Source organism: Rhinolophus hipposideros, assembly GCF_964194185.1.
Source record: "Rhinolophus hipposideros genome assembly, chromosome: 22".
In the NCBI taxonomy this organism is placed as follows: domain Eukaryota; kingdom Metazoa; phylum Chordata; class Mammalia; order Chiroptera; family Rhinolophidae; genus Rhinolophus; species Rhinolophus hipposideros.
In genome coordinates, this window is record NC_138068.1 from 9650879 (window position 1) to 9672715 (window position 21837).

The 21837-nt window shown below is 40.8% G+C and overlaps 1 protein-coding gene across 1 annotated transcript in view; it reads left to right on the forward strand.

The window, feature by feature from the left end:
• Window positions 1–524: 524 nt before the first annotated feature.
• B4GALT5 (beta-1,4-galactosyltransferase 5) overlaps window positions 525–21837 on the forward strand; it is a 67808-nt gene continuing 46495 nt past the window's right edge. Inside the window, exon 1 of the mRNA XM_081034517.1 lies at window positions 525–804. Coding sequence (XP_080890643.1) covers window positions 690–804 — 115 coding nt within the window. The 5' untranslated portion in view covers window positions 525–689. The remainder of the gene's footprint in view (window positions 805–21837) is intronic.

The following is a 21837-nucleotide window of genomic DNA, read 5'->3' on the forward strand; positions in this document are numbered from 1 at the left end:
CATTTGTAAGTTCCCAAATGACACAGACTGTGTCTGTTTTGTTCTCGGTAGCCTCCCCAGCACCAAGAACGGTGTCTGGTATGTCTGGCGTTCCGTAAGTAGTGAATTGAATGAATGAGTGAATGGGTGAATGAATGAATGAAGGTGTGTACCGAGCTCTCCAGCCTACGATCCCAGATATTCTGCCCAACTTGGCGACCAGCCGCTTCAGACATTGCAGACGGCCCCTTGGCTCCCGGGTTGGGGGCGCCCCTACGCGAAGGCTCCCGGCACTTGAGCGACGCTCCCCCAAAACCTGGGCGGTGGCCGAGCGGGGAGAGGGGCTGTCGCCATTTGGCGCCTTTCCCTGAGGGCGGCCGCGCCGCCGCCAGAGCCGGGCGGCGAGCACGCTCGAGCGGGTCTTTTACGACGGTGCCCGGCGGCGCTGGCCCCGCCCCCGCCCCGCCCCCGCCGGCCGCCCCGCCCCCGCCGCTGCGCTCGCTCGGGGCCGCTCCGGCCCCCGCCCGCTTCATGTGGCCCGGCCCTCGGCGGCCGGCGGCTGGGAGCGGCGAGGCAGCGGCCAGCGGCGGCCGGCGAGGCCTGGGAGGTGGTGGCCGAGGCCCAGGCGGCGGCGGAGGCCCAGGAGGCGACGGACGGGGAGCGGCGGGAGCAGGCCCGGCCCGGCCCTCGAGCGGCCGCCCGGCTGCAGCATGCGCGTTCGCCGGGGACTGCTGCGGCTGCCGCGCCGCTCGCTCATCGCCGCGCTCTTCTTCTTCTCGCTCTCGTCCTCGCTGCTCTACTTCGTCTACGTAGCGCCCGGCATAGGTAGGAGGGGGCCTGGGCCCGGGGGGCGGCGGGGGTGCGCGCTGGCCTCGGGAGGGTTCCGGGGATCCCCGCCCCGCCCGGAAGGCGCCGGTCCTTGTTGGAGCCCCGGCCGGGCGGCGACCCCGAGTCGGACCCTCGGGGGGTCCCGGGACCTTCCCGCCCTCTGCAGCCCCGCGGGGTTCGGACCCGGCTCCGCTCGCTCGCTTCCCGCCCGCCCCGTCTCCTCCCGACCCTCCCGCGCCGCCACACAGCCCTCCCGCGCGCTGGGACGCCCCCCGTCCCGCTCTTGCCTCGCCAGAGCCCCCGCTTCCCGCTTCCCGGCTGGAGAACTGCCGCTCCTCCCCCGGGGTCTCCCAAGCCCCCGTTCCCGGCATTCCGCGCACCCCGAGCCGTCCTCCCCCCGCAACCCGCTCGGCGCTCCGCGCGGCGCACGAGACCCGGTGCCCTGGTTTGGAGGCGCCCCACCGTCCCGGTTGCCATCCATCCATCTCCTCCCGCTTCCTCGGTGACTCCACGCTTCCCTGCTCAGCATCCCTCCCCTCCCCTTTCTTCCCTCCACTTTCCCCTGTTACATCTTCCTCCAGATCCTCGTCCCCAGCACACCTTCTCCTCCGAGTGGCGGGATCCCTTTCCTCTCCCAGTGGCACCTCCCACCCCGTCTGGAGGCCCACCCCCCATTCAGTCTACGAACCCACGGGAGTCCCCAGCCTTTTCCCGGTCTCCGTCCCACCCCCGCCCCGCCTACCCCGAAGGGCACAGTCTTGTCACCTCCCTGCCTGCTCCCCCCGACTCCCCCTCCCTGTACCTCTCTGCGGTCCTCAGCCACAGTTTCCTCCTGAATGAAGACTTGGGGTAGGGGTGCTGGCTGGGCTCTTTCCTTCTTTTTCACTTCTGCCCTCCTAGCCTTGAGGCTAGAAGGTGGCTTTTCAGTTTTCTGTGGTGCCTGTTCTGGGGTAAAAGGGGACATTTATATTGGCCCTAAAAGAGTCTTGCGGAAATGGGGTCAGGTGGAGAGGAGGAACGTGGACAAAAGATAGAATGGGTACTCATTCTTCTCTAAGGCATGTCCTTTAAAGGAAAGACAGTCTCTGGGCCTTTTTGAGCCACTTCTCTTGCCTGGCGGGCTCCAAACTCTTTGGAGTGTACTTTTTCTCCTGGTCATAAGGCCCTGGGCTAGACTTTGGTCCTTTGGCCCTTTGGCCCTTTGAGCCCTGGACCTTGCCCTTTGGTGCTTTGAGCCTTTGAGACTTTTGAGCGTTTTGAATCACGCTTCTGCTTGGACCCGCTTCTACCTCTTTGAAGTGTACTTTCTCTTCTAATAAACTGCTCTTTCACACTTTAAAAAATAATAATAATAAAAGTAAAGGAAAGACAGCCTTTGAAGAAACTGAACCCTGCCCAAGACTATAAGACCACAGAGCAGACATCTAGGACGTGAAAAAAGAGATGAGAAGGAACTACAGCACGAGGGTTAAGATCAGAGGACATTGAAGTCAGACTTGGATTTGAATCCCTGCCCTGTATGACCTTGGGCAAGTTATTAAGCCTTATCTTTTCTCCTCTGTAAAATGGGGTATTAATCCGAATCTCATAGGTTTCAAGGATGGAAGTTGATAAATTCTCTTTTAAAGCACGTATCACCGTACCTGATGCATAGTTTAAAAAACAAAACAAAGCAAAACTTTAGAGAAAAGGGATGGAAGGTTTCAGGAATCTATTTACCTGACTTGGCATCACGATGGGGCTCTAGAGTAAACCTCAGTTTAGGGTGAAAAATGATCAGGAGATGCTGTTGGGGGGTGGGACAAAGGGAGTGAATTCTGCTAGAAAAAGTCTGGATTATTTGGATGTTACGAAAAGATTGATGGTTTAACTACAGGGAAATGCTCTGTAGGATTGTCGTACGGTAGAGACTGGTACCGATCTCTGTTGACCTATCAACACTGAACTAGCTGAATAGAGACATTTCCAGATAGAGCAGGAGGTTTTCTCAAAATTTTTCTTTTTAGAGCATATTTCACTTGATGGTTAATATTGATGATTTGTACTATAAACTAGATCTAGGAAGATAGAAGAGGCAACATCAGATTGCCCTGACAGTTTATGAGGTGTCTTAGGAAAAGCATCCCTCTAGGAAGCTGCTGTATGTAGCCTGATGGCTCAGTTGAGTAGGTACGAGTTTTGGCAGAACAAGAACAGGTTGAGTAATTAGTGGAATTAATTGAGAAAAGAGTTCATTAGCATATTGGATATTAGACTCTGACAGAAATGGGTGTGCATTAATGGACTTGGACCTAGAGGCAGTCTTGGAACCATAACCTCTTTCGGGAAGGTTATTTCTGGTGGGTGCATAAATCAGCCATATCGAAATGGAAAAATATTATCCCATTGGTTTGGTAATAACCCTTTTGATTAGAAAGAGTAGAAGCCAGATTCTCCAACAGAAATGGAACTTATTTAAAATTCCTCAATGGTAGATTTTTAGGTCAGTGGAACAGCAGGGTAAAGGGCTGCTACTCCCACTATGCTTAGATTCCTGTATCACTGATCACTGGAAATGATGCAAAGCACTTACATTTTTCATTGTATCTCTTTAAATGTAAGTCTTCTAAAAGGCAGACCTGCCTAGGATTCAAATTCTGTTAGTGGGAAAGGGGAACAGTAAAAAGGATGTGGAGTGGTCTTAGGGTTCATGAAAGCCTGGTTACATTCAGCATGGTTACATTGGTGGTTTTACTTAGCGTGGCTTTCCTGTTAGTGAACTTAATTTTTCAAATGACCTGCTTTGGACAGTGGGATGGCAAATCTTTTCAAAAGGTTAGGCAATCTCGAAAATTATGAGGTTTTATGTGCTTTGGGATATGAAGACTTTATTTGAGATAATTATTAAAATGAGCTTAGAAAATAACATTAGGTTGAACCATATGAAATTTCTGTTTTTGCAGGTCAAAGACAGTTAAATATATTGGCAATTTAGTATGGCTCCACCTAATACCTTTCCAAGTAATGGCAATTCTGTTTTCTGGCATAATGGAAAGTGTCAGACTTGTATTTCCTTCCAGGTTTAATTTTTTCCAGTCCTTGGTTTTGATTAGCTCTGTATACCCTGTGGCCACATTTTGCTCAAGGGCTAAAGAGAAATCAGCACTCCAAGAGTGTGTTACGGCTATATTCAGAAATAGGTAGACTTGAATTTGAGACGCGAAAAATCATCTTGGTTATAAAAGTTTTAAAGTTGTTTATGTATAATACAACCCAACCACAATTTCAGCCTAGCCATTAACTTAGTACTTCTGAGATCTAACGCCAGCTCTAAATATCAGTGACTCATAATTTCAGAGCAAAGGGGAATTTTCCTGGACGTGAGAGGCCTCTGAAATGGGGGTGATGGTACTATTTGACTTAGAAAATTGGATGTGAGGAAACTTAAATAAGACTAGTGCGTTTGTAACAAATACAAGGTACTCTTTGCTACTTTGATATCCCCATCCCTATCCAATTAGTATTTTTTTAAAAATATGATTTCATTGGACGTTATTTTTGTTGTTAATTCAAAAGTAGTGTTTTATATCAGTAGTTTCAAAGTAGAAATGAAAAGGATGGGACGGAAAATATGATGGAGGTGGTGGATTTGAAAAAAGAAGAGGAGGGTGATTTGGTGATGAAAGTGCCTCTTCTATCTAGCCCGCTCTGCCTGAGTGATTCTCATTTATCAATCACCTGTTTTACCTGCACTGTTGAAGTATGCCTATTCTTTTTAGGGTTCTGAAGAAAACTTTGAACTTATTTGTGATCCTTTACCTTAAGAAAGATCTAAGAGCTCAGAGTACTTCCATATTCCAGTATGACCAGGTCTTTCAAAAGATAAGTGAACTATTTATAGATGTGCATATGAAGTGATGATTTCAAAACATCTTAAGTTTATGATGCGATCATCTGGGAGGCTGTATAGAGGTTACTGACCTTTGCAACATGTTAAAGGTTACTGATTCTGAGAGGTGCCTATGCATGGTTAGAGGTAATAGTCTATACATTGATGAAATTTTATTGAAGTTCTACCATTTAAACTAAGTTTTTTTTTTATCCTTTGAGTGTTGAGGAAAGAAAATGGGGAATGGTTTTTCCCTTCTGCCCTGCTTAGTTACAAGAAAAGTTTGATTTATGGCTGGGTTTTGGAAAGCAGAAACCGGTAATTCTAATCCCACCTGACTTGACCAGATGACCTTGAGGAAATCACTTGATTCTCTGATCCTATACTTGGCACAAAAAACAAAGTTGTTTGAAAAACTAGAACTGCATCTTAAACTTTTAATGAGTTGTTTTTACATATAGAAAGTTGAGAATTCATTCACATTCTACACAAATACTGGACCTAAGATTTTAGATAAGATACTGTATTTTGCCGTGTATAATGCACACTTTTCCCCCAAAATTTGTGAGGGAAAAATCAGGATGTGCATTATACATGGGTAGTACTAATTCCATATCTGTATAAATGTTTTTAATTCTTTTATTTATGCTTATGAGTTAGAAGTGTAACTCTAGAAATCAATAACAATATCCGTGTGCAAAGTAATACCCTGGAATAGGATAATCGGTTTTGTTGAGCTTACAACAAACTTGTAACAATGTAGAGTTCTTGGACTTCTATGATGTGTAAATATTGTAAATTTGTTACCAGTACGTAAAATTTCTTGTACCATAATATGTTAAAGAATAAATGCTAAAATTCCATTATAATACAAAAAAATAAGCACCTAAATGTGAACAAAGAAAAATTTGAATTAAAATGAAAGATTTTTTCCCCCTGAATGTTTGGGCCAAAAACATGGATGTGCATTATACATGGGAGCACATTATACACGGCAAAATATGGTGCATGTTTTATAAACTCAAATGCAACCTTTTCTAATAATTGTCACAGGACAATTTCAGATTGTCCCAGTTAAGTATTATATGAAAATAGCCTTTAGTTGTTGTTCCTCACATGCAAATGCCCTCTAAATGCCTCAGTGCACTTCCTGAGCTTTTCCGGAATGAAATGAGTATGGTGACATGTGGGTTATTTTATTTTAGAAAATTAAGAAACCTCACCCTGCTAAAGACACCCCTCTCTTTCCATATGTGCCTTCATGCGTACACTCACATATTTTCTTTGAGTATTTCGTCATGTCATTCTTTTTAGAAGGAAATCATATTTGGAGAACCGGTTGAAGTTATAAATCTGAAACGGGACCCTTTTGACCAGGACTTTGGTCATGTTTTATGTCCTCTCTGCAGAATTTCCCTGTTTTGGAAACAGGGTCTTGGGTTTGGGGCTGAAATGTCTTTAACAGTGGAAATCTGCTAGACTTGGACAGTCTTTGGAATCAGCCATTCAGACTGTGTCAGTTACTGCTCCAGGTCGTTGATACTCGAGCCAATAGAGGACTCTGCTCCAATCCAGACGTTTCCCCCACTGAGCGTGACAGGCCAGTGGGAGTGACTTGTAATAAATCACCAGGAAGGAAGTTCTCTGTGTTGCCTTGACTCTTTAGAGCCCTTCAAGGGAGTAGGAATTCCAAAGCCATGAAAGCCAAATGCTTGCCCTGCTTGCCCTAATTTTATAGTTTTTTTAGATAATGGAAGGTACGTTGGTTACATCCAACCACATAAAGCAAACAAAACTTGAGCAAGCAAGAAGTAAGAAATGTGATGCTGCTGAGGCCTGTCATAGAAACAGAGAAAACTGGAGGTTAATGCTGGTCGAGATAAAAGATAATCAGAAGCGAACAGGTTGGGTGTTGCCTTAAAAGAAATTAATGGCGCTGTCATGAGAAGAGAGAGACTTGTGTGTATCTTTCTAGTGCAAGGGCCGTTACTTTTTAGTTTCTAATACTAGCTAAATAAAGGAATGTGTTCCTTTGCACACGAGGTGTATTTTTGTAGAACGTTGTGAGAATATGAAGGGAATATAAGATCTGTGAGTCAGTAATAATCCAGCATTTGAGTGTTTACCTGTCATGTTACCAGCTATGGGAGATGTTTGAGTTCTAGGCTTTTGACTGCTTCTTTCATTTTATAGATGATCTTACAAGCCCAGGGTGAATTATTAACTTGCCCAGAGCAGAAAATTATGAGGTATCTATCCATGAGGCATGTACAGTATGGTTGTAGAGACACGATTAATCATCATTAGAGAAAAATAGAAGATAGTATATAATCAGTTGCTGAATTGTATGATACTGGCCCTTAACGAGATGGAGGTTCAGACACAGATATTCATTCCTTCATTCTCTCTCTCTCTCTCTCTCTCTCTCTCTAGAGAGAGAGAGAGAGAGAGAGAGAGAGAGAGCGCCTCCTCTTGTCAAATACTCTTTTGGACATCGGGTGGTCTAGTAATGAATAAGGTGGAACATTTCTGCCATTGTGGTGCTTTCATTCTAGTGGAAAGCTTTTGTCCATGTGGTACTTGTATTCTAATGGGGAGACGACCAATATACAAGATAATTTCAGATAGTGGTGGGAGTGACTGAGGGTTTGTTTTAGATTGAGTGGTTAGGGAAGAGGTGGTACTTGACTTGAAGGGGTAGAACCAGTCACTCACAGGTCTGGGGGTGGTAGCTGGGGTGGGTTGGGGGCGGGCATTCAGCACGCGTGAAAAGGCCCTGAGGCAGGGATGGGCTTGACTGAATGGAGGTTGACTGGAGTTTTGTGAGTGATGGGGGAGTGGTAGGAGATGAGTTCAGAAAGGTAGGAGGGTTCAGGACCTGTAGGCCATGGTGAGGACTGGAGGATAGACATGAACTTCAGCCTAGAAATCAGCCAGAACTAGGTTTGGATCAGCCCTGACCACGTGGGCAAATACATTTTCTTTTCTGCCAAATAGAGGATACTATCTTTTTGATATGCATGTAAAACTGCTTAGCACAGGCTTGACACAAAGCTCCGTGTTTGTAATGATTGTTTATAACCATAGGAGGTGCCCATTTGGTCTAATACTGCGTAGTACGAAACTGAGAGTTAGGACGATCGGGCTCCAGTCGGACTTTACCAATAACTAGGTATACATTTTTACTTCAGTTTTCTCATCTGTAAACTCAGGTAATTGGATAGATTTGAGGGTCCCTTTTAGATTTGAAGTTAACATGATTCTGAGAAAGGGTATGTTGAACCTATGTGTATAAAAAGGAATAATGACTTCTGTCACTATTGAAAGTTACCCCATTTAAAAAAATTCAGATTGCCCATTCACTTAGTCTCCCAACTTTCATGCAACACTGAGCCATAGATTCTGCAGGCCTGTTGGAATGGTGAAGTGTTTGTGTGTAATCATCAGACTTCACAGTTTTACTCTTTGGGAGGAGCTCACACTGTGCAATGCTATTGTTTTAGGACATATGCCCTAAAAGACTTAGAATTTCTACACTGGGGGGAAAAAAAGAAAGAAAGAAAGAAAGAAAGAAAGAAAGGAAACTTGAGTTGTCTTGGTCAAAGGCAAAAACTAAAAGAATTTTATGGAAATATATCTTTGGGATGTTAAGACCATCCCCCCTCCTTTTATCTTCTGAGTAATCCTTTTAAGTTCTAATCTGCTAAATCAGTCCTTTCCTGTAGCTTCACACTTTTGCTTTTAAGCATGAAATAGAGCTCTGGACTCATTAGCTCCTGCCTCATCCTCAATCCTCTAGGTAATTGGATGTTAAATGAAAATGAATATTACATTTTGATCCAGTAATTCTTTTTATAATGCGACTTTTTACTGAAGAACATTCATACCTCCTGCTGATCCCCTGAATTCAGTGTTTTCCCAAGCATGGGAATCACATTGAATAATTTAAAGTGCTGTCTCTTCTCAAATTCCCCCTTGCCCTCCCTCCTTTTGTTAGTTTCAGTAAGCAATTATTAGACTCTCGTTATTGTTCCTCCTCCTCCTTCCCAGGTTACAGAGACACACAGGTACTTTGCTGCGACCAGAAGGGAACTTGGTCGTTGTTTCTGAGGTACCTTAGTTCCTGTCATCAATTATGGAAGTTCTCCAAGGCAATTAGTGGCTAATTAAGAAGATGAAAAATGTGGAATATCAGGTACAGGAAACTGTATAGTAGGAAAGCTCCGTGTTGAGTTCTAAAACTTAAATTAATCTAAGGTATACAAGTGAGCACAGTTGTGTATTATTTTCATGAAACAGCTATAAAACATTTAAATATCAGTAAAGAGAGAGCTGTTTTTTTTTTTCACCTTCCCGGTGGTCCTCAAAGTATTAGTAGTCATTTAAACTTTTGCTTAATTCTCATGTGGTGAACAACCGTAAACTTGGAAAGATGGACAAACAGGAGTAATTTTTTCCTCATAGAACTTCTGATTACCCCATTTTGAGGAGTTCTGCTTTTAGGCACTAAGACTAAATTATATTCATGATTGTCATGTATATATTTTCTGATCAGGAGACCATTGGCTTGTAAAGATAAAAAAAAAATAGTATTTTCCTAAATGATGTGTTGTGATCATGTTTGTGTAGTTAAAAAAAAAAAGAAAAAAGTCTTTCATTCCAATTCAGAAAAATGACAGAATTGCGAATTTAAAGAAGTTCAACCAGATGGATCAAAACTGATGGTCGACTGGCTTTAGGATTCTCGGTGCACTTATTTTGAATCCGTGTATTTTAAAAGCATTTCATCGCTTCGCTTTTTAAGGAAAGGTTGTTTTATTGATATCCTCACAATCTTAAATGATAGGGAAGTTTTCTGGGTGGTAATTTCCTTGTGCCTAGAATAGGGCTGCCACATTACCTTGTATGCACTTAAATGGGTAACGAAATGAGTGAAGAAACTTGTCTGGGCAAGCCAACCTCTTCACTGTTGGATTGCGTTTACGGTGGCAGAAGGAACGCTTCTTGTATTAATTCTGATTTCATTTTGCCCCAAATTACTTTGTACTGTTTTTTCCTTTGCTGGTTTTTTTTTTGTTTTTTTTTTTGGTGGCAAAATCTATGTAACATCAAGTTTGCCTTGTATTTTGGTCATGTAAGTGTGTAATTCAGTGGCATTAATTACATTCACAATGTAATACATCCATCACCACTTTTGCAAAATTTTTCACCACCTCAAACAAAACTTACTGCTAAGCACTAACTTCTTACTCCCTCACCTCAGTCTACGTTCTGTCTCTATGAATTTGCCTTTTCTAGATACTTCATAAAAGTGAATCATATAATATTTGTCCTTTTGTGTCTGGTTTATTTCACTGAGCATGATATTTTCAAGGTTCATTCATGTGATAGCATGTGTCAGAACTGCATTGTTTTTGTGAGTGAATGATATTCCATTGTATGTATTCATCTGTTGATGAACTCTTGAATTGTTTCCACCTTTGGCTATTGTGAATAATGCTGCTATGAGTTTCGGTGCACAAGTATGTGTTTGAGTCCCTGTTTTCAGTTCTTTTGGGTATATACCTAGGAGTGGAATTGCTAGGTCATGTGGTATTCTATTTAATTTTTTACAGCACTACCAGGCTTTTCCACAGTGATGGCACCATTTTACATTCCCACCAGCAATGTATGAGGACGCTAGCTTGTCCATGTCCTGGCCAACACTTGTTATTTTACTTCCTCCCCTCCCCGCCCCTCCCCTGCCCTGCCCTCCCCTCCCATCCCTTCTCCTCCCTTCTTCCACCCTCTTTCTTTCAAGTATAGGTATCCTAGTAGGTGTAGCTCATTGTGATTTTGCTTTCATTTCCTTAACGACTAATAATGTTGACCATCTTTTCATGTGTTTATTGGCCATTTATATATCTTCTTTGGAGAAATGTTTGTTTTGGTCCTTTGTCCATTTTTTTGATTAGATTGTTGTTGAGTTGTTAGCAGTTCTTTATATATTCCGAATATTAAACCATTATCAGATACATGATTTGCAAATATTTTTTCCCATTTTAATGAGGTCCAATTTATTTATTCTTTCTTTTGTTTGTACTTTTAAAAATATACTATTCAGTAGGTAGTATTACTTAACTTTAGCTTCCTACAGTATGCTCATTTGTTTTTCTGCCTGTGAAGGTCTGATAGGCATTTCTAATGCCTAAGTTATTGGTAGGCATTTTTTACATAAGCTACAACTGATCTGATTTTTGAGAAAGCAGAAGTCAAAGTTTTTGGTTTATGTTTCTCTTAAGTTTGATGCTGGTTTCTTGATTTCTGATTCTTTGTCTTTAAAATACTATTTGCCAGACTTGACATGCTCTGTACATTCCATTAAATATTTCGTGTTTGAAGAGTCCTCTGACGTTTTCTGATGAAAGGGGGACTATCCATATCTTCTTATTTGATGTTTTTTTGTTTGGTGATTATTTTGTTCAAAGACTGAAATATAACTGAAATTTAAATGTTTTCTGCTTCTAATGCAGTTCTCTCAAAGTTCTTATAAGGCAGGGCCAGATGTGCGGACACCAAATTTTTGGTGTTGGGGACAGTACAGTTTACTGATTAAACATATGATAGGAGAAATTTGGAAAATATTACAGATTGGTAAACACTGTTAATAAAACACTGCGCTAATTTTTTTCCATACAGAAGTGAAAGGACCTGATGATTTTGAAGATAGGGAAAAGTAAATTTTACTTGGCATTTTGTTGGCCCCAAATCTCCATTAACCAGCACCTTTTTATTCATTTATTTATTTTTTTATATTGGGGAACAGTCTTTCTCCAGGGCTCAACAGCTCCTGTTTCTCCAGGGCTCATCAGCTCCAAGTAACTGTCCTTCAATCTAGTTGTGGAGGATGCAGCTCAGCTCCAAGTCCAGTTGTTGTTTTCAATCTTTAGTTGCAGGGGGCGCAGCCCACCATCCCATGCGGGAATTGAACTGGCAACCTTGTTGTTGAGAGCTCGTGCTCTAACCATCTGAGCCATCCGGCTGCCCCCTAACCAGCACCTTATATATTTTGCTATTTAATAAGTGATGGTAGTTAGAATGAAGACCTGGAGACATGACTTTTAGTTTCGTGTTAAGTATTTTTTTCTTTTCTGTTTTGTTTTTTGTTTCCTGATTCTTTGACTCTTGGTAATTCTTTATTCACCAGAGCATTCTTTCCCCCCATGCCTCCCCAGTCCATGGCACAGGCACAGGATGGCAGGTGGTGATAAAAATTAGCTGCCAGGATGGATGACTAGAAGGTGTGTGATGTGAACACAGGATTATTTTTTTCCTGTTTCCTTCAAAACATTATCAGAAAATGAAGAGATTGCTAAAGAATGAGGAAATAGAAAAATCTAACACGTAAAACCTGCTGGACTCCTACAACTCTGACATCATAAAATTCAGCAATTTGATTTTTTTCCCCTGGTATCAGCTGAACTTCAAATGTATTTATCTAAATGTGAATGATACCGGTAATAATTAAAGACAGGTGGGTACTTAGAAAATTTTTGTATTTTGGGCCTGTGATAAAAGAGAAAAATTATAACGTGGCTTTGCGTTTGCCTGATTTGGCTGTTTTCTTAGAGCTAACTTCGTAAATTCAATGTCTATAATGTTACTCCCCTCCAGTGTGCTCCCTGAGACAGTGATGAGTGAAGCCCACATCGTATTTCTGGCCATTTTCTTATTTCAGCGAGGGAAGTAGATTAGTAAAACCACAGCTTTCGTTTAGTGAAAATTTTTCAGTTTTGTATACTCCTGGATGGATGTATTCAATTGTGGTTAACATTCCTTAATTGCCAGGAATCATAGTTGAAGACATTGTAATTGTAGACATGTGAGACAGAAAAAAAAATGTAAAGAAATTCTTGAAAAGATGTTTAATGCCTTACCCCTTGGGGCCCTGGGTTGTGCCTGTTCACATTCACAGGGAGTGTTTCTGCTGTTTCTGTCCTGAACAGAGTCATGGCTATGGTATTGAGCAATGATCTGATGTTTCTTAGTAACACAGATGCTTTCAGGACCAGTGGAGGAGGGTTGTATGTCCATGCTGAGGCCTCTTCCCTTCCACTTTGAACAGTGTCAGATTTAGGTGCTCAGGAAGCATGTATCAGACTTGATGACTCTTTCTTCTACCCTTCAGTGACTCTCACTGCACTTAGGATAAAGTTCAAACTCCTTATTGCAGCTTAGAAGACCTTTGGTGATCTGGCCTCTCCTCCCCTCTCCAGCCTCATTGTGCCATTCCTCTCCCATCCCTCCTGCCACGTGGGCCTCTACCTGGTTTCCAGCACAGATGAGGCTCTTTCCTTATCCTTTTCACTGGCTAACAACTCATAAGCTCCTTTCCTTCCTCAGACCTCTATTTCAGTGTTAAACTCATGGGCCTTGTTTCTGTTGCACATTGTTGTATCACTAATGCCTAGAACACTGTTTTGGCACACAGTAGGTGCTCATGTAATATTTATTTGTTAAGTCAGTGAAGTAAAGTTGAGGCATTAAATCTGAGGTCCTAAAAAGTATAACTAGCCAGTTCCCTGCTCATTTGGGTAAATAAAAGATTGGTGGTGTACTATTAAGACCTCAAGGTGAGGTACTAGATAAAAGGATCAAATAAAAAACAGATGAATTTGTAAAAATGTTAATTTTAAGTGATTTATAGCATAGTTTCAGATTAATTATGCCAAAGGCAGTCAGATGTTTGGTTATTTGAGAGCCTGGTTTGCTGACAGATGACAAGTAGGAGTTTTAAGTTTTGCCCATTTAGGATTCGACATTGATTTTAACCCTTTTAAGCACTTTGTGTCTTACATAGTATATATATGATAATGCTTTGAAGTTTCAAATCACAAATGAATGTATTAATGGTTTGTCTTGTACCTAAACTTTAGATGAAAAAATTGGTGAACGTAGGAAAACAATCGGTCCTGATTTAGGATGGAGCAGGTCCAATAAAATTCTTATATATTGCTATTGCTAGGAACATGGTTTCTGATTTTTAATTGCAAAAGTAGTTAGGTTAATGGCTTTGGTGTTTTCAAATTTATGTTGAAAGCTATACTTCTATGTCTGGAATATGCTTGCCTACTCATATCTTTAATTTGAGACATAGTTTTTGCCTAAGAAATGAGAAACGGTTTTATATTTACTTTCTCCAAGGATAGATGAGGAAAAAACTTTGTAAAATTGAAAGTCCATATGGATGGTATAGAAAGTAAGTCTGTTATTCATAAACAACTAGTTTCTTGTGCTCCATGCTATTGTATGGAGGGTGGAAATAACTTTGCCTCTTTTGCTAAGGTTATTGTTTCATTAAAAGCTTGAGCTTTTTTTTCTTTTTTCATTGCCAGGCTGGCATCCATTAGTTGTCTTGTCTGAAAAGGACAACTGTACAGTTGTCCCTTCATTGTGCAGTTTGTGTGTGTGTGTTTGTGTGTGTGTGTGTGTGTATGTGTGTGTGTGTCTGAATGAGAGTGGGAGGAAGTGAAATAGTTTGGTTTTGGCATGATTTTCTATTTCATTGTTGACTTGGCGTGCCTGGCTTTTTCATTCTAGTTTTAAGTATCCCGAAGTCTTATGATGTGTGTGAATTAAAAGAATTTGGATTTATTTGAATTTCATTTGTCACTAGGGGTAAGAGCTCCTTTTTTGGTGGGCTTTCTGTTTAAAATAATGTTTTTTCTTAATTATTTTATTTTATTATAGAAAATGTCAAACATATACAAAAGTAAAGTGATTAGTATAATGGCCCCCATGAACAAAGGTAATTTTTTCACAAATATAAAGATGAAAGGGCCCAAAGCCACCCCCACCCAAAACAAAACAAAACAAAACAACAAAACAAAACGTAAGTACCAGCTTTGACTAATGAATAACCTGGATTTTTAAAGCTTTTGGATAATTGGATTTCATTTTTGTTCAGATGTCTTGTTGATCTAGTTACTTAAAAGAGAGTTTATATGTAAAAAAGGAAGACAGTCTATAAACACAGGGTTACTGTGAGGATTAAAGGAGAGAACATTTGTGAGATGTTTGCGAGTCTTGGAGTTGTCAGGTATTCAACAGCTACATGTCTCCTTCCCCTTCCACAATCCCTTAATGACAGTGTGGGGTAGGGACCGCGAGAGAGAAAGGGAACGAGGGCGCTTCTGCGAGTGTTAGCAACTCAGACGACCTGGAACGTGGTCGAGCAGGGTTGAAGCAGTTAATTACAGCAAGGTTTCCAGAGGATTTAATTTTTTCCATTACCCTGCCCTTCATTTGAACCCTTGAAATTTAGATTTGGAAGAACAAGGGTCAGCATGTTTGCCAAGGATAAGCCTTCCCATGCTGTGTGGTGGTACGTCCAAGGCTCTCTGAGCTGGGAGAGCAGGTGCTATGGCTGAGGAGGCGGTAAGCCTGCCAGGCGCCCTGGGAGCAGACGATTACTGCTGGTGTGTGTACCACCTGTGTTCTTTTGCTTCCTTGGCCTTTTTTCCTGAGAATGTATTGCTGATTTCCCTAGCTATGTGCGTCAGCTTTGACCAGAGCCAAGTGCAAAGCTTCCAACGGAAAGAATGGCAAAAAAAAAAAAGACCTTTTTGTAGGACTTGCTTTGGTGCAGATTCTGTGGTGTATGTTTAGTGACATTCCCCAGTCGCCACAAATTCAACCCCGCCACTATTGATTTAATTTTAGTATTGTTTTATTAACTTAGTAGTTCTATTATTAAAATAGTAAAACAGTCGCCATAGATTCAAGCTATAGCTTCAGGTTGTATGTCTGAAAAACTGACTCTTTTCATTGTGATATTTGAACAAACACAGATATTTGTGTAAGCTTGTGTCATCAGAAACATCCCAGAATCATACCTAATCAGACTCTAACAAATATTACCACCCTTATTCTGTTGAACAATATTTTTAAACTATTAAATCAACTTTAAGAATGATTAAAGGAAATTACAATCATTTATTCATAATCCTCTTTTCATCACAAGTGTTCTCATTTTTTTGTTTCTGCCTCGTCTTTATACACACAGGTATTTAAAAATTTTGCACTTCAGGAATTGCTAGGCTGAGAGAATTGAGAAGGGCGGCAGCAATTTAGTAAATGCTGTGTTTGTGCTATAATAAGCTTTTACAGTCTCTTTGCTATAATTTTTCCTAGTTAGTTCTGTGTTTCTCCACTGTAACTCAACATAGTGTTTTGATATAAGATTAATTCTGGCAAGAGATTCTTGAAAGGAAAGCTATAAATAAGACAGACCTGCTGTGTTTACCACTATGTGGAAAACTTGATGGGAAATTCTAGCCCCATTTGGTGTCAAGTTGATTTACTCTCATTCCTAAATATCATTAATAAAATTAAATAGAAGAATTTCAAATTTCATTAAGTATCCTAACAGTGTGGCTAATTTAATATGAAAGTGTAATGTTTGGTTTATCTACCCTTTTGATTGGATTCTACAAGGGAGAAATAAAGGCTTTCTCAGAAACTTATTTGTATGTAGTGATTATGTTTCTCCAGTCTGGTATTTTTTTTTCGTTTGTCATGAGTGACTAACCGTTGAATGATTGAGAAGTTATTCAAAGATATATCACATCATTTGAGCAGAAACCAAAGGTTGTGCTGCCCTGGCCACATTAAATATACACATTACTGCCATTAGTTTCTTTGTTATTTTTAAAATGTGGTGTGTGTGACACAGCTTGCCCTCTAAATCTGTAGTTAAAGGAATTAAGTCTGTAGTTAAAGTTAATTTATGTAGCCTTCTCTAGGCTGACCCAGGCTTTCCTAGGCCTTTGGAAGATTCCCACCTGGAACATTAGACATAATGAAACTCAGGAGTTTCCTTTGCTTCTGAGTTGTTGGAAATGATTAAGTTGAAACTAAATGTGATATTTTCTTTTCCACCCTCTCTTTTTTTGTATACCTATATGTATAGAATGGGGATATTCTTGATGTCATGCAGTTCTTTACTGTGGACATGATTATGTTAAACACAGTTACTTCTTCTATAACATGACTTAAGCATTCCTAAAAATCACTATGCTATATAAAATTGTTGATTAAAAACTGTAGCACTTATGAAAAATACGGGATTAGGCACATAACACTCAAAACTTTATTGGTGACACATTAAAAAAAAAAGGAACCGAATGCAAATAGCACAGTTTTACACATGTTAAGTGGTTAAGAAAAACCGTAAATATGGCCCTTTGCTTCAAAAAAGACCTGAAGTTTGCTGTGAAAGTGGATGTTAGAAGGACAGGCAGTCTGTGACTTGTGAGTTGTGAGGTGGTGTGCAGAGTGTTCTCTGAAGTAGTATTGAGAGTTGTAATGGCAGGTGTGTGTGGAATGCCCACTTGGTCTCTGGTAGATGTGTGAGGTGTGTGCAGAGTTGTGTGCACATGTGTGTGTCTGTGTCCTGGGTGTTCCTCATGGGCGAAATTGTGAATAAGCAAACCTGACATTCGGTTTATGCTCCCACTGTTCCCAAATATATCAATTGTGTTGCAACAAATGTGCAATACATTTTGTGTTGCAACAAATTTTCAAAGTAAGTATTGTAGCAAAACTTGCTTTTGTCTATAAGACAAAATGTGATGTAATTTGTATAAATATGTGAAACTTTAAAATTATTTTTAAAGAGTTTTATCTCAAACTTCCAGAAAAGTGGCAAGTATAGTATAGTGGCTTTTTTTTTTTTTTTTTTGGAACTATTAGGTGACTTGATGCTCCATCACCCCCAAAAACTAGAGGGTTTTTTTTTTTTTTAAACAAACAAGGGCATTCCAACAAAAGACAATCCAACCTTAAATTTAAGAAATTAATATTGATACTTTACGGCCATCTAATCCTCCAACCCCCATTAAAGTTTGCCAGTTGCCCCGTTAGTGTTTATATCAAAAGGATCCAGTTCAGAATCACCCATTGTGTTTAGTTATCATGTTTGTTTAGTCTCCTTCAAGAAAATCTGGAAAAGTCCCTCAGTCTCTCCTTGACTTTCATGACCTTGACACTTCTGAGGATGAAAGGCCAGCTGTTTTGTAGCATGCCTCTCACTTTGGGTGCGTCTGATGTAGCCTTATGTTTAGATTCAGGTTATGCGTCTTTGGCAGCAAAATCACAGAAATATTATGTATTTATCCTTCCAGTGCATCCTGTCAGGTGACGTGGGATTGTGATTTGTCCTATTGCAGATGATGTGCACTTTGATCCTTTGAAGAGGTATCTGCCCAGTTTTTTCACCATAAAGTAACTCTTTTCCCTTTTATGATCAGTCAGTATTTTGTGGGGAGTTACTTTAAAACGATGTAAATATCTTGTTCTTCATCAGACTTTTCAATGTATTTATTTTTCTATCTGTTGATCAGTTTATCACTCCATCAGTATGGATCCATGCTTTTTAATGTTTAGAGTTCACTTATTTTTATGAGCATGGGCTCATGGTTTTACTGTTTCTGTCATTATTGATGTTAACGCTCAGCCGTCCTGATGAAGCCCGTGGAAACCCCTTTGCCCGGCATCTATCCTTTTGACATGTACCCATCCTTCTTGAACACTTCCTTACTGGGATAACAAAGTGTTCTAGATACATTTTGTGCTTTTCTTATCCCAGGCCCAGCATCACCTGTTTCTCCAAAGAACTGATTCTTTTTAGTGGGTATTTTAGAAGCCAAGATCCGGTGCTGGGCGCATCCGTTGCTGTGGGAGTGTGATGGCTTCTAGGCCTTCTCAATGTATAGGGCTGTGGGATATGTGGAGGCATACACAGCCACACACTGTGCATTTTTTGCTAGCCAAAGGGTGACAAAGTGAAACATTTAGCCCACGTCATCATGGTGAATGTCCCCCCACCTCCCCCTTCAGCTTTTTCCATGACTTAGCTACGGACTGTGGCGTTTGAGAAAGCCTGTTTCCCAGAAGGGATGATCCTGGTCCACACTTTGCATGTCTGCCTGTCTCCTCTCCTGGCTCAGTAGTCCATCTTCCTGCCTCCCCCCATGACAGTGGCAGCAGGCGCTGCTTCCATTTGTTGAACTCTTTCTATAGGTGTTTTGCATGTATTATCCTTTTCATTAAAACCCCAGCCCTGAGATGTAATGTTTTACAGATGAGGAGACCAAGGCTTGGAGAGATTAAATAATTTGCTCAAGGCCACAGAACTTGTAAGGGGTAGAGGTGTAATTTGAGCCCAGGCCTGCTTTTTTTTTTCCTAGAGCCTATGCTCTTGAGTAAGTCTGTGCTGCCTGTAGGGGACTAGGATCTATTTGATTAGATCAAGTTTTTCTGGTCACAGTTTTTGATTCCTTTTGATTTGGGAAGAGAATGTGTAGACCCTTAAGTGACAGTTGGAAGACTTAAAATAGCTGTCTGGAAACACTGACACTTAAATGACTATATTACTGGAATAGTCCAAAGGAGTGATGGGGTGAAGCCCAGATACGGGCTTTCTTTTCTGATCTGGACACAGTTTCTCTCCTTATATGGGAAGGGGACTTTGAAGTATGAAGATCAAAACTTTTCTAACTTCTCTTTGGAAACTAATGTTAAAATTAAGGTCTTAAAGAAAGTATACTTAAACTGTCTGATGCTTTTTAAGGAAGAGCCGCTTAGACTTCTGCTGAGCTTACTCACTTTACCAGCCCATCTCAGTGCTGGGTTTTTTTGTGTGTGTGAATGGAATAACGTGGCTGCTTGTTATGTTGAATGTGGATGTCCATCATGTGGTTTTGAGTTGTCTTTTAGGTGCAGAGTTTGTTTTGCCTCTTTGTCCCCCTTCACATTGCTCTCCCTTGTGACTGGTGTTGGGGTAGCCGTCTTGGTTTGGGGAACTTTCCCCAGGCTACTCCTTGTGCAAAGAGTTGTTCTTTATGCAAAACTGCAGGCCTGCCCTGGAGTCAGAATGGCATCCTAACCTCATTTGCACGACTGAACCATGGAGCTGAGCTAATCATATCTAAGCATAAACACTCACTCACTGTCAGTGTGTTTGAAAGTGGTAAGGAAAGTAAGCTTGTTTCTTGATGATGTATGATTATGAAGATAGTAAGGATACTCAATTCCTAGACTCCTAGAGAGCAGAGGTATAGAAAGCTAGCTAGCTTGCTTTCTGTCACTAATCTGGCTTCTAGACCTTGAGAAACACTTAAGTGATACGGTGCTGTGTGGGTCTCTGTTTAGGACAGAGGGAATTCGCCTGCATCTGGGAGATAGAAACCTCAGTGAGCTCTGGCGCTACACCGTCTGAGCTCCTGTCCCAGCTCTGCAGTTTGTGACTGTGGGCAAGTTACTGAACCATTCTGTTCCTACTTCAGTTTCTTCATGGGACGATGATAGTTCCTACCTCATACAGAAGTGTTTTGCAAGGTCCCTGACACTGGTGAGCTTATCTAATAAATGTTAGCTGGTCCTGTGATTGATACGCTGCCTCTTGGAAGACTGTCACATTAGGTTTGTTTTTGGGACCTAACTTACATGTCTAGGATATAACAGGATCCAAAAAATGACAACATAAAAGAGTGGGAGAGGATATTCAAGGCCAGCGGAACAACTTCTGTCTTTAACAGATGGGGAAATGGAACCTTCGAGATGGTAAAGGATGTACTCAGTCTTCTTCCAGGCAACACCAAGACTAGAACTGATTCCCAGTCTAGTTATTAAACCAAGGATTTTCATAATGTGAGCATTGGGTGATGATGATGATATGATGACATCAGGATTTTGTTTTGGTTGGGGGTGAGGCCAAGAGAGGCTTGGATATAAATAGAAGAAGCACTCAACGTACCTATTATTTTCATAATGCAGACGACAGTGAATAAGTTAAAAAACACTTGGCAGATGGGAATACACCAAAGATAGTGAGAAAGCATGACTGTAGGGGGCATAGGTTTAAAACAGTTGAATTACTGTCTGCTATCCTTAACAAACACAGGGTAAGTGGAATGCCAAGGTGTTTGGTTGCTGGAAAAAACAGGTTATATGCATCTTTGGGGTGAGCAGCAAGGATAACCAGGTACAAAGAGCATTGCTGTTCTCAGATCAGTGTGTGATAGGTATCCTTACAGGTCAGGTACTGCTAGCGTTTTGGGTTTTTTTTCCTAGTAGTTTTTATTCAGTTTGGATTAGAAAAGTAATATATTCAGTGTCTGAAATTTGGAAAATGCAGAAAAGCATAAAGAAAATAAACACAGCCTAACATCTCATAACCCAAAGATAATTAATTCACTATTAATATTTTGGTGCTGTTTCTTTTTTTGGTATGTGTGTAATTTTTCAAAAACATAATGGATCTCACATTATATTCACAGTTTTATATACTAACTTAAAATGTTAACGTATACTCCAGAGGCAAAGTGACTGGCAGGTTTTCAGTCCTATAAGAATATGTGGACTTTTCCATATACCAAAGAACGTTCTTTGATGTGGGTTTTAAATAGTGGCAACGTCTAAAGCAGGCTGATTGTGTTACACCTTGGTTTTTATCAGAGTGACTCATTTTTTCCTATTGATAGCTAGTCTCAGAAATGAAGTAATAACACATTACTCAACCCTCAAGGAAGGTTTGCCTGGTTCCACAAGTACCTTTTGATTGCTTAAAGCTCTTATCTGCTGTCTGTTAAACAATATTCTAGGACCAGTGTACAGGTGTAATCTGCTAATTTATGTTAAAGTGACTGGTTGCCAGATAAAGCCAGGCAACCCCAGTTCACAGCAGAGAGGGCAGTCCATTCTTGCCAAGAATAATTTGGTTTGGTCATATGTAGAAAGGAAAGCCGAATATTCAAGGAATATAAATCACAGATAAAATTGAAATTCGAGGGTGAGGATTCTTCCCTAGAATATTTTGTGCTTCCATGAATTAATAAAAATAGAATTGCAGTAAACACGAATAGTTGTTAAATAAAGGCTACATATGTTGGACAGTTGGACATACCAATCAGTATGCCTTTCTGGGTGCTGGATAGTATCACATTGAAAGATATTGACAGTAAATTAGTGATTAGGTTAATGTCACTTGTAGTGGTTTATAAGAATTTAAAGTAGTTTTTTTCCCTATTTTACATATGTCAGCATGTTAAATTTAATTTCAGGAATATGCCCTCTTTTAATATTTTATAATTAAAGTGATTGTCCTTTTTAAACATTACTTT